Source organism: Stegostoma tigrinum, chromosome 38 (genome assembly GCF_030684315.1).
Source record: "Stegostoma tigrinum isolate sSteTig4 chromosome 38, sSteTig4.hap1, whole genome shotgun sequence".
In the NCBI taxonomy this organism is placed as follows: Eukaryota; Metazoa; Chordata; class Chondrichthyes; order Orectolobiformes; family Stegostomatidae; genus Stegostoma; species Stegostoma tigrinum.
In genome coordinates, this window is record NC_081391.1 from 17,554,699 (window position 1) to 17,567,829 (window position 13,131).

General features: G+C 47.7%; 1 protein-coding gene across 1 annotated transcript in view; it reads right to left on the reverse strand.

Moving 5' to 3' along the window:
* Positions 1 to 6,916: 6,916 nt before the first annotated feature.
* LOC125447020 (SH3 and multiple ankyrin repeat domains protein 1-like) overlaps positions 6,917 to 13,131 on the reverse strand; it is a 241,740-nt gene continuing 235,525 nt past the window's right edge. Inside the window, exon 26 of the mRNA XM_059640702.1 lies at positions 6,917 to 9,540. Within this exon, the coding sequence (XP_059496685.1) occupies positions 9,537 to 9,540 (4 nt within the window). The 3' untranslated portion in view covers positions 6,917 to 9,536. The remainder of the gene's footprint in view (positions 9,541 to 13,131) is intronic.

Here is a 13,131-nt window from a genome sequence, read left to right on the forward strand (position 1 = left end):
ACCAGAACAGGTACAGCATGGAACTAGATACAGAGTAAACTTCCATGCACACTGTTTCCATCAGACACCAAAGAAAAGGTCTTGCACAGACTGAGATACAGAGCTAACCATCCCTACCCTTTTAAATTGAAAGAAAAAAAGTTACCTCCCTATTGCCACATCAAACACTCCCAGGGAAGTTATGACATATCAAATACAGTGTAAAACTTCTCAACTAATTTAAACTGCACTCCCAGGACAGGTACAGCATGGGGTCAAACATAAAGTGAAGCTTCCTTGACTCCTTTAAACTGAAAGTAAAGCTCACTCCACACAGTCCTAATCCAACACTGGGATAAGAGTATTTGAACATTTTTAATGCAGACGTAGATAGACTCCTGATTAGTAAGGGGTGAAAGGTTACTGAGAGTAGGCTGGAATGTGAAGCAATCAGATCAAGCACGATCTTACTGAATGGTGGAGTAGGCTTGAGGGCCTACTTGCCGTGATTCTACTCCTAGTTCATATGATCACAATTCGATTTGCTACAGCTTAATTCACAAGACAAGTCACCTGGGAGAATTAAGTAAGGAACGGTGTCCTGGAATTAACTCAGGTCATTGCATGTTCTGTCTGCACTTTGTTGTCTGATAACCCAGGTCAGGTCAATAGCTCACTATTCAGGCATGTCTCTACATACACCGACCCAACACAGCGTGTCTGGATGTGGCAGAAATGTTGGCCTGGAGTTTTTTTTCCATAATAGTGAGCTTCTTTTCCTCTCTTTCCTGGCAAACTGTTGGCCCAGAAATCGCAAGTCCAACCCCAAATATGGCACTTACGGGATTGGGTTGGAATTTGTGTGCTTCTAGGCCACAGAGAAGGGACAGGGAGCTGATGGCCTAGCAGTTTTATCACTAGACTGTTAATCCAGAGACCCAGGTGTTGTTCTGCAGACCTGGGTTCAAACCCTGCTACAGTAGATGGTAGAATTTGAATTCAATAAAAATCTGGAAAATAAGAGGCCAACAATGAGCCATTGCCAATTGTTGGAGGTAGCACCCATGTGGTTCACTAATGTCCAAATAGGGAAGGAAATCTTCCACGCTTACCTGGTCTGATCTACATGTGAATCCAGACCCACAGCAATGTGGTTAATTCTTATGAGCAATCAGGGATGGGCAATAAAATACTGGCTGAGGCAGCGATGCCATCATCCTGTGAATGAATTAAACAAAATGGAAACAGCTTCCCCCACTGAAGTAGGATTTTGGTAATCCAGGGTACCCTTTTGGAATGTTAAAGTACCCCTTTGGATCTGGCTCCAGGACAACTTTGCTGGAAATCAGATGCCTCTTGAGGGAGATAAAGTGACTTTTGGAATTGTTAACCATAGGCATAAATATGCATAAAAAGTATATAAACTCATTACTGTCAAAATCTTTGTCAACTGACATGCTGAAGTCAACAATCAAAATCATCAGAAATACCACACAAAGGAGACCCAGTCAGAACTGTGAAACTTTCAAAGCTGTTTAAAATAATTTGCTGCCCTTTAAATGATGGGTGTTCAGTTCTGGACGCCACATTACAGGAAGGATGAGGAGACTTTAGAGAGGGTGCGCAAGAAGTTTACCAGGATGCTGTCTGGATTAGAGGGTGTGCGCTATAAGGAGAGGCTAGAAAAACTCAGTTTGTTTTCTCTGGAGTGGCAGGGGCTGAGGGGAGACTTGATGGAAGTCTATAAAAGTATGGGAGGCTTGGATAGGGTTGATGGTCAGAATCTTTTTCCCAGAATTAAAATGTTTAATTGCATACATTTAAAGTAAGAGGGGAAAGTTCAAAGCTGATATGAGGGGCAAGTTTTTTTACACAGTGAGTGGTAGGAAAACACGCTGCCAAGAGGTGGTGGTGGAGGCAGATACAATAGGGGCTTTTAAGAGACTTTTAAACTAGCACATGAATATGCAAGGGACAGATGGATATGGACCAGGGACAGGCAGAAGAGATTAATTGGCATCATATTCAGCAAAACATCGTGGGCTGAAGAATCCATTGCCGTACTGTACCATTCTATCTTGTAAGAAATATTGGGAATGTTTACAAACACCTCCTCCCACCCTGTACTGTGCAAAATCTCCATCCCGTTTTCCCAATTTCTCCATCTCTGTCACATATCTTTCACGACGAGATGTTCCACTCCCAAGCATCCTGGATATCCACCTGTTTTCAAACGTCGCTCTTTCCCCCCGCTAACCCACTATCACCCAGACAGCTCTCCACCATGCCTCCTCCAGTCCCTGTTCCACAGCTCTAAATGAACACCCCCCCAACATAATATAGATAGAATCCCCCCGTCCTCACTTTCCACCCCACCAGCCTCCGCATCCAACATATCATCCTCAAATACTTCCGCCAACTCCAATTAGACCCCACCACCTGGAACATCTTCCACTCCCCATCCCTGTCTGCCTTCCGCAAGGGCCATTCCCTTCACCACTCCTTACTTCACACCACACTACCCACCAATCACTCCAACCTACCTGGTACCCTCCCCTGTAACGGTGCTCCTGACGTGGTCTTCTCCACATCAGTGAGACCAAATGTAGACTGGGTGACTACTTCACTGGGCATCTCCGCCTGGCCCGTAACGGCTAACCTAACGTCCCGGTCACCACTCATTTCAACTCTGCACCCCATCCCATAACCAATCCCCCTCTGGCATGTCCGTCTTCGGCCTCCTCCCAGTGTCGCAGTGATTCAACGCAAATTTGAAGAACAACACCTTATCTTGGAAGCGCCAATGCACCTTACAGCCTGGAGAACTCAACATTGAGCTCCCCAATTTCAAATAACCTTGCCACCCATCCCCAAGCTTCCTTTCCAGCCCTACCTCCTCCTTTCCATTCCACCTACTGATCCTCCCTTCCAGCAACCAACTGGACTCATCCTTCCCATCAACCAACCAGGTCATACCTACTACCGGTGGCCACTAAACACCACCATTCCGCTGCCGCCCTCTGCCACTCTCTTTATCTGCAACTCCACCACCCCTACATCTTGGACTCATCATTGGCACAAGACATTATTCAGTGAAAGGGTTGTAAAAGTTTTTTTTCAATATAGTGATGCCAAACCAGGCAACTACATAACCGCCATACACACTTTCCCTGTGACTCTTATACCCTCCATGGTGACGTATGATACCTCCACCCACTCCCCCAGTACTTTATAGCCCCATGTCAATGCCAACTCACAGCTGCATTTTGTCCTTGCTCACTTTAACCACTCACTGCATGATAAAGTTTTTTTTTAAATCCCCTCATGTCACTTTTACTTCCTATTAAGTCATAAGAAGAGCAAGAACAGTTTCTCCCTCTCTACTCGGTCCGGGACACACATCATTATGTAGACCTCCATCTGATCTCCTCTCAACTTTCTCCACAGAAAACTCTGCTAACTTCTCCAGGCCACCTTTTAAATCACATTTCCCTTCCTCTCAACCCATTCTTGTGAGTCTTACCTGCAGCCTCTCCAATGACCATGGGGACAGAGTAGCAGGGCTGAGCCCAGGCCTTGGCCGCTCCCACCTGCTTTCTTTGTCTTCTCTTTCTTTGCTTTTGCTTTTCCTTTTATTTAAAGCCTGGAGAGTGGTGGGTGAAGGAGGAAGCAACAGCAATATCAGGATATGGCTCCATCCGAGCCCGGGGTCTCCCAGTGAGCCAGAAGCAGGTCCTGGGCTGACTCCCCCTGGCCCGTACTCACAGGCTGAGCCAAGGATCCAGCTCTGCAGCTCAGCCCGGGTGCCCGAAGGAGCGGAAATGTCGGTGAAAGGGATGGCGGAGGACTCCAAAGACTGATGAGTGGCAGCAGCAGCATCTGGGGGAGTGTCGGACGGGGAACAGGAGGGACAGAAGCTGCACATACCCAGGCCCATGGTTGCAGCTTGGACTCGGCCGTTGTGGGAGTCGCAGCGGCAGACGCCAAACCAATACCCTGCACCCCATCACAGAGACCCTGGCTGACGTCAAGCAGTGACTGGAGGAGCAGCAGACGTGGAACAAAAAGAGAGAAAGATGAACTCTACTGCAGCAACTCTACTGGTTCTGAGGAAGGGTCACCGGACCCGAAACATTAACTCTGTTTTCTCCTCCACAGATGCTGCCAAATCTGCTGAGCTTTTCCAACAACTTTGTTTTTGTGTCTACTGCAGTAAAATCTTGCAATATATTCAGTCTTTCAAGATGACGCCAGTTTAGCAACACTGCATATAAAATGCAAAGAACACCTTTCACTTTATTTCTTATATATATGTGCCAATAAATCTAAATCTAATCTAAATTGGTTTGAAAGTGTGAGGTGATCTGATTGAAAAAAATTAAGACTCTTTGTGGGGTTGAGGCTAATAAAACATTTTCCTTGGCTATGAGAAAAAAAAGCAATGCATGCCTTTTGTTGTGAAAGAAAGAGGTCATGGAGACAGCCCAACTCGGCTGCATCCCCATGGCAATGCCCTGACCGAATGACCACTGACAATTAAGATCAACAGTTGTGGGTGGCACGGTGGCTCAGTGGTTAGCACTGCAGCCTCACAGCGCCAGAGACCCAGGTTCGATTCCCGCCTTGGGTGACTGTCTGTGTGGAGTTTGCACATTCTCCCCATATCTGTGTGGGTTTCCTCCGGGTGCTTCAGTTTCCTCCCACAGTCCAAAGATGTGCAGGTTAGGTGGATTGGCCATGGGAAGTTGCCTGTAGTGTTCTGGGGTGTGTGGGTTATAGGGGGATGGGTCTGGGTGGGATGCTTCAAGGGGCAGTGTGGACTTGTTGGGCCAAAGGGCCTGTTTCCACACTGTAGGGAATCTAATCTAATCTTAACTGCTCTCTCTCCTTTACCAAGTATGGCCCAAACAGTCAAAGCCTTCTTCCCATCCTGTGTAAAACAGGGTCTTACTTTTCAAGCGTTTTCTAGCATCCTGCTTATGATGGCAGCAAGATGAAATTTCAACTTTTTGCAATGTTTAAGCTTTAGTACTGCCAAGCGTTTGTCTAGAGAAGGGACTGACCATTTCGGATGGAGAGGCTGTACCTTTCCCTCTCTGAGAGGGGTTGTGAATGTTTGGAGTTCTCAGGAAGCTGTGTTGCTCTGTCATTGAACATGTTTGAGATGGATAAATATTTACAGGTTAAGGGATCTGGAGATAATGCATGGAAGTGTAGTTAAGGTGGAATATAAGCCATGATCTGATTGAATGACAGGGCAGGCTTTAGAGTTTCAATGGCCTCCTCAATCTCTTTCTTCACTCACTTGGATACTGTAAATCTTCCATGAACCCTTCTCACTTTGAACTCGACATCCCATCTCTTTAACTAATGGCCTAGACTGTCAAAGGACTGTGGTAGTATTCACCTTGGCACTAGAATGGAACTAAGAGTAAAACATCGGACCTGAGAGAGTGAGTGAGGGAGAAAACTGCCTGGAGTTTACAGCACAGAAACAGGCCATTCAGCCCAGTTGCCATGTATTGACATTTTATGCTCCAACCAAACATTCTCACACCCTCCCTGTGACCATCTGCTTCTGCCTCCCTCACAGACCTACCTCACTTTCTGCATCTGCACCTCAGTCTTCCAATCTGATTGAAGTGTAGGGAGTAAATTATGATATAACATAGATATGTCTGAACTAGTAATCCTGAGGGTGATTCTGTGAGAAACAGGTTCAAATCCAGCACTGGTATTTAAATTCACAATCTGGAGCATAATGCTAGTCTGGGTGTCAGAGGTCCTGGCACTGTGCAGTTTGGGATTCTACTCACTGGAGTTTATAGGAATGAAAGCTGATCTCATTGAAGCATGTAGGATTCTTAAAGTGCTTGACAGGGTAAATGCTGAGAGGATGTTTCCCCTCGTGGGAGAGTCTAGGACCAGAGGGCATTGTGTCAGAATAAAGAGGCACCAATTTAAGACTGAGATGTGGAGGAATTTCTTATCCCAGCAGGTTGAGAGCCTTTGGAACTCCTTACGACAGAGAGCTGTGGGGATCAGTGTCCTTGTGTATATTTCAGGTTGAGAGAAATAGATTCTTGATCAGTTGGGGAGTCAGGGATTAAGGGGAAAGGGCTGGAGTTAATGCCCTCAGCCGTGATCTTATTGAATAACGGAGCAGACTCAATGGGCCGAATGGCCTACTCCTATTATCTATGGACTTGTGGCACAACGGTTAATTGTTGTTAAAACCCCATCTGGTTTAGCGACGTCCTTTAGGGAAGAAAATCTGCCGTCCTTACTTGGTCTGGCCTAAGCCTGACTCCAGACCCACAGCGATGAGATAATGGGAACCGCAGATGTTGGAGAATCCGAGATAACAAAGTGTGGAGCTGGATGAACACAGCAGGCCAAGCAGCATCCTAGGAGTAGGAAAACTGACGTTTCGGGCCTAGACCCTTCATCAGCTTTTGCGCTCCTAAGATGCTGCTTGGCCTGCTGTGTTCATCCAGCCTCACACTTTGTTATCCCCAGACTCACAGTGATATGGTTGACTCTGTACCGCCCCCTGTAAGAGCTGAGCGAGCCATTCACATCAAGCGGCACCTGGGGATGTGTCGCTTTTCATGGAGGGAACCAGGCGGCTCAAGTGTTAGAAACATCAACAACGAGAGCCTTGGGAGGGCGGTGTTCAGTCTGCAAGCACTGAGCTGAGATTGAGTCACAAGGTTCGTGTTTGTTCGCTATCCTGTCGTGTGTTTGTGGTGGACTGTCACTTTAAGGGTCTGAGCCAACACAGTGTGGAGCTGGATGAACGCAGCAGGCCAGGCAGCATGAGAGGAGCAGGGAAGCTGACGTTTCGGGTCTGGACCCTTCTCCAGCACCGGCAGTTCCTGCTATCGCTTTGAGAACAAACACCAACATTGACAGAATGCACCACACAACAGTTCGTTATGATTGTTTATTTCCTGTACACAATGCATTCCCGGAATGTTCTCCCTGTTTATGTACACTTTACATGATATGCAATAAAATCAGATTACTTATTCTTCAGCTGGTATACTGAGATAAGCAGCAGAAAACACCTCTTTTACACTAGTAGTTTTAGTACATGGAAAATGGTAACAGAGGTTATTAATATTCTTTATCAGACAATATTTCAATTTATCTTTAGACTTCGTTGAGATTCTCTACATTCCTGTATAAGGTACATTCACACTCTCGAGCCCTTTATATTTTTTTATATTTGAAACACGCAGTTTTCAATTGCCTTGACACATCTAAAGGGACCTGTGCAGAGTGCAAGCAGCTCCCAGCCTCTGTTCCAGCCATCTCTCAGTAGGACTGAGCTCTCATGGAACCGTGGGCGTCCTTAGATCTGTGTGTGTGTGTTGTTTTATTTTGTTTTCCCTTTGGACCACACCCCACCCCCATTGACTGAATTAAAAATTAAAAAAAAGGAACAAACTTCCCTCTGTGGCTGTGACACCTCGCCAACCCGTCCCGCAGGGAAAACTGGAAGGGGGTGAATGTCGAGAGGAGAGACAAAGGGATTAAGGGAGTAGATACTTTTCCCCCAATCTGTCCCTCTCAGGGACCAAAACCCTTTCTCCTCCATTCTCTGAATGGAACTGTGACCGAGAGACAATGAGTGCATTTAGAAGCCACCCAGACAGTCTGGTGATGTTGGAAGGGGGTGGGGGGAAGGGTTGAGGCACTGGACTTGCACGCGCTTGTACATTGAGATAGAACCTCCCCCTCTCTCGCTTGGCCGGTCTGCGAGAGAGGAAGGAGCTTGGGGCGGGGGGGGGAGGGGGTTGTAAACGGGCACCAACGCTTTGTATCTGCCCCAGGAAGGATGGATGGCACCGGGAAACATGACAAAGAGAGGGTCCCCTCTCTTTTAATAAAGGAACTGGGCCTAACCTTGCAAGGGGATAGGATGGGCCAAATGGCCATGCGCACCGGGAAATTCTGCTCCCCCTCCAAAGCCGCCCCAGACTCAATTCCCGCAGGGAGCTTTCTGGAAGCGAAAATCTGAGGTTTTTGCCCAGGCAGCCATCAGCTAAGTCCAGCTTGGAACAGGAACCACGCCATTCTGTCTCTCTCTACTGGCACTGGCAGAGGGCAGCTATGGCACTGTTGACTTTGGCACGGTTAGACTGACTGTAGAGTCTTGGCACGGGACACACTGGCACTGCGATGGGAAGAGGGGGAGCTCAGTTTGCAATACCCTGACCCCTGGCAAAACCGGCGTCCACCCCACGAGCAGCACAAAGAACAAAACCAACGCCACGTCCGAAATCGGGCGAAGTATTTCAACAAGACAGGCGGAGACAGAGAGCAGCGTGTTGAATAATCGCCGGGAGCGAGGATGGCACTGCATGCAGCTGGGAGCTGGGCTGCGGGACACCCTGGCACTGACTGACCAGCAGCCGCTCACTCAGCTATCTGCCCAGCTGACTCCAGAAAGGAGGCTCGGAAGTCATAGTCCAGGGAACTGCACAGACTATCACCCTCGGTTCAGGGATGTCCTGACACCCCGCTGGAAGCAGGTGTGGGGCTCCTGGCGCAGAGGTACTCCCACCGAGCCACTCTCTAGCGCCAAAGCGGACCGTCATCTCACGGTTACCCCAAGAGCAAATACCCACCCCCCCCAAACAGTTTTGGCACATGGGTGGATATGTGTGTGTGTGGTGTTGTCGGAGTGCATGTAGGAGACACATGGACAAAATACACACACACACAGAGGTAGGCTCTGTCACACACACTGCAAACTATCAGCGACTCTCCTCAAAGGCAATTTATTGCCTGCTGAGGGCCACTTGGAATAAATTAAACCCATTGAGTTTTAGGCTGGTACACACCTGACCCTCCCACAAGCTGGTGTCTCATTCTGCAGAAACTGACCGAGCTTCCAATCCGATACTCGTGTGGACATTACGATAGCTGTGACCACGGCTTTTCTTTTTAAAAGGGGAAACCAAGCTGACACGATATCTTCTGATGAGTCCCAACTCGAAACGTCAGCTTTCCTGCTCCTCTGATACTGCCTGGCCTGCTGTGTTCCTCCCAGCTCCACACTGTGTTGTCCCTGATATTAAATGTTGTCCGTTCCCCCACCTAAGGTAAGCCCGGACATGCTCTGGGAACATCCGACGAGGAGAGGCGCAAGAATGATGGGCCGAACAGCCTCATCTGGTGCCGTCCCATTTGATGGCACCTCAGCTAATGATCAGCTCATCACCCTGCCCCATTCACACCAACACCCTGCTAAGAGATACCACACCCCGTCCACGAGGTGAGGCCAGACCTACACATCAAGTTGGTGCCATCCAAGTGTCAGAACTCTGAACCGCGCCCCCCTCCCCCTGCCACAGGATAGCATTGAAAAAGGGGGAAAGAGGGCATTACTTTCCAACAGCTTCTGGCGAATTCTACTTGCCCCTTCAATAACTGGCATTTAAAATGGTGTGGTGTAGACAATCTGATGTTACCCATTCAGACAAAAATAGCAAAGAACTGCAGACGCTGGAAATCAGAAGAAAACGAGAAATTGCTGGAGAAATTCATCATCTGTGGAGAGGGAAACAGAGTTAAGGTTTTGAGTTCAGTGATCCTGACTGTAGCTGGGAAAAGGTTGGTGTGTGTGCTGACGAAGGGAGTAAGGATAAGCAAGGTGGAGATGGGGGCCCAGAGAGGCAGATAATAATAGTTGGACAGAGAAAGGAATGGGTAAGATCCCAAACCCCCTCACACCAGACCTTGTTATCACATGGGCTGCGACTAAATAACCCACTGTCACCTACTCATGGTACCCTGTAGCAGCCATTGATTCCTCCAGACTGACCATTATCCAGTCCTCAGTCTGTCCAACTATCGGTCTTTCCCTCTGGGCTCCATCTCCACCTTTCATTTACTCCTACCCTTCTCCCACTGTTGAATCTTACAATGCCCACAGTGCAGATAGAGGCCATTCAGCCCATCAAGTCTGCACTGACCCTCCAAAAAGCATCCCACCCTATCCTATAATGCCCCCCCCCACTTTTACCATAGCTAACCTACCTGCATGCTACAGGAAATTTAGCAAGGCCAATCTACGCAACCTGCACATCTTTGGACTGTGGGAGGAAACCAGAGCACCCGGAGGAAAATCATGCAGACACAGGGAGAATGTGCAAACTCCACACAGGCAGTCGCCCGAGGCCGGGTCCCTGGTACTGTGAGGCAGCAGTGCTAACCACTGGGCCAACGTGTCACCACATCCTCAACAATATACACTCACATTTCCCCTGGCACAATCAGTCATGAGTGAAGGTCACCGGACCCGAAACGTTATCTCTGCTCTCTGAATCCACAGATGCCGCCAGACCTGCTGAGTTTCTCCAGCAATTTCTGTTTGTGTTACCCATCCTTTCCCAGGGAAATGTGGTGGACCAGCCGCAAGAAGGTTGAAAAGAATCGCAGAAATCCCTCATAGGGCATCTTGCGTTCCTTGGAGTGCCTGGGTTGAGTTGGCATCATGCCCCCATTACTGAGTAGGTGCTAGCCAATGGTAGGGCAGCAGTGGGCACTACAATCCCCTATTTGAGTTCAGGAGCAGCCAGACACATTCACCCAGACTACTTTTGGTCAGAGTGGGAGCCTAAACTTTAGCCAAAATATCTTAATTAAAAAAAACTCATAAATTTTGCAGATGCAACCACAAAGGGATTTTGGAGTGGGGTGGTTGGTGGGGGGGGGGGGGGGGGGTATGGAAATTAGAAACACTGCACAGTTCACATTCACATGTAAGAATTAAATGCTGTCTTGCAATGATTCCAAACGATGTAGGTAAGCAGTGGTTTTATAATGAGGGGTCCAGCAGTGTCTGCTTTAACCTCACTTCACTTGCACTTTCAATCTGGGAGCCCGAGTTATTTTCAAACCCCACCTCCCCATACACACTCGACTTTTCAGACAAGTCATGTAAAGAACCATAAAAGTGAACGGTACACCTTGCCTGTCAGATGCAACACACAGCACATTCCTATTTTTGCACCAGTCACTGTCACAAAAAAAAACAAAGAAGATTGCCTTTTGCTTTCCACAAGGAATGTCCTTTTCATCCCTGAGACCGCCTGGAAAAAGTTTCCTTTTTAATCACCCCCATTTTAACACTGGATGTGATTTTAGCACGGTCATTGGAATAACCCCCTCCCCGAGTTAAATAAAGCTCTTCTCAATTCTCTTAAAGCCCACCCCAAACACTCAGAGCCCCTTCAACAAACCTCAGAGACAAAGCCGACCACAAAGAATCTAAACATCGTGCAACACGGACAGAGGGTAAGTGAGGGCCGGAGAGGAAACCACACCCCTCTTCAAATGGAAGACAATTTGTCCATTTTATCCTTTTTTTTCTCTTTTTCTTTTAGTTTTTAAAAATATATATAGCAAGGAGTTGACGAGCTCTACAACAGAGAAGCCCTTTAAAACACTGGAGGACATTTAGCCACAGGATCCGTACCTGATCTCCCTGCTTTGAAGACCCAGAGATGGAGGAATGAATCAGATGGAGAGGGAAGGACAGTGGATGGCAAGATTGGTCTGTTGGTAGCAACAGCAGAGAAAAAGTCAGAAGTCTGCAAGGGGGAGAGCAGGGAGGGAGGTGGGAGGTTGGAAATGATCGCAGAATTCACCAGCCCCATGATCAGGCATTTAAGATTGCCTGGCTCATTTTGCACATGTACCAGCAGAGGGAGTCTGCCAGCAAGCGATTACACAGGATTCAGATTTAGCTATATCCAGTTCAGATATATTATGACACACACCTCCATTGGACTGGAATCCTGACTCATTAGTAAGGACAGGACAGTAGGAACCCCCCCCCCCCCCACCGACTAAAACAAAATCAACTGCAGGAAGTCCTGGAGAAGCTCAGCAGATCTGGCAGCATCTATGGAGAGATAAACAAGAGTTAACGTTTCAGGTCTAGCGACCCTTCTTCAGAACTCTGCTTCCTTTCCACAGTAGGAACCTAGCATTTTTTAAAAAATCTACATTTCTGTTAACATTCTGCTACCATGTATGCCTGGAGCAGTTGGGACTTGAACCCAGGTCTTCTGGCTTAGAGGTAGGTACACTACCACATTGCCACAGGATTCATGCTTATTTATGGGATGTGGGCAAGTCCATCTTTTGATGGCCATCTGTATCAGACTCAATGTGACAGGCTTACTCAGCCATTTTGGAGAACAGTTCAGAGCCACCTACACTACTATGGGTCACGAGTAGGCCAGATCAGGTCAGGATGGAAGATTTCCGTCCCCTGATGGGCTTTAGTGAACTAGGTGAGGTTTGAGAATGGGGATGATGGCTCCCTCCATTTTAAGTGCAGCTATTTTCATTGAATTTAAATTTCATTAGCTGCCCTGGTGGGATTTGAATCCACTGATTACTAATCCGGCGACATTAGCCATCAGACCATGCACACCCCTTTTTTGCCCCTTGAGATGGTGATGGTGGGCTGCCTTCTTCGCCATCGCTGTGTAGTGAGGGTGCTGTTAGAATAGAGATGACAGTGGAGGAATGTCCTTTTGGATCCTGGCCACTGTTCTCTGTTCTAAAAGATTAGGAACTGAACCATCTATTGCCCTTACGGAGCACGGGACATAGTGGGGGGAGGAAGGAATAATGGATTGTATTCTCTAAAAGATGGGAAAATTTACACAGACTGGTTGCAACCGAATCATTTTAAAAATACCGAAGGTGCCTGAGGAAAGGAGCCTCCCTAATAGCATTGCAAGTCTACCTGCAGCATATGGGTTGCACCAGTTCCCGAGGATAGGTCATTACCACCACCGCCAGGGTAACTGAGAAAGAACAACAAATGTTGGCCCAGCCATTGCCACCCACAACTCACGAGTGAATAAAGTTCCTCCAAAGAACCAGAATGAAGGTGGTGATGGTGGGAGGTGGCTGGTAACTCTAGTTTTCTGATTCAGTACAAATGTGCAAGATGTGGACCACAGGTCACATCAGTTCGAGCCATAGAGATATACACCACGGAAACAGAGCCTTCAGTCCAACTTGTCCATGCTGAACTGAAATTAATCTAGTCCCATTTGCCAGCACTTGGCCCATATCCCTCTAAACCCTTCCTATTCATGTACCCATCCAAATTCCTTT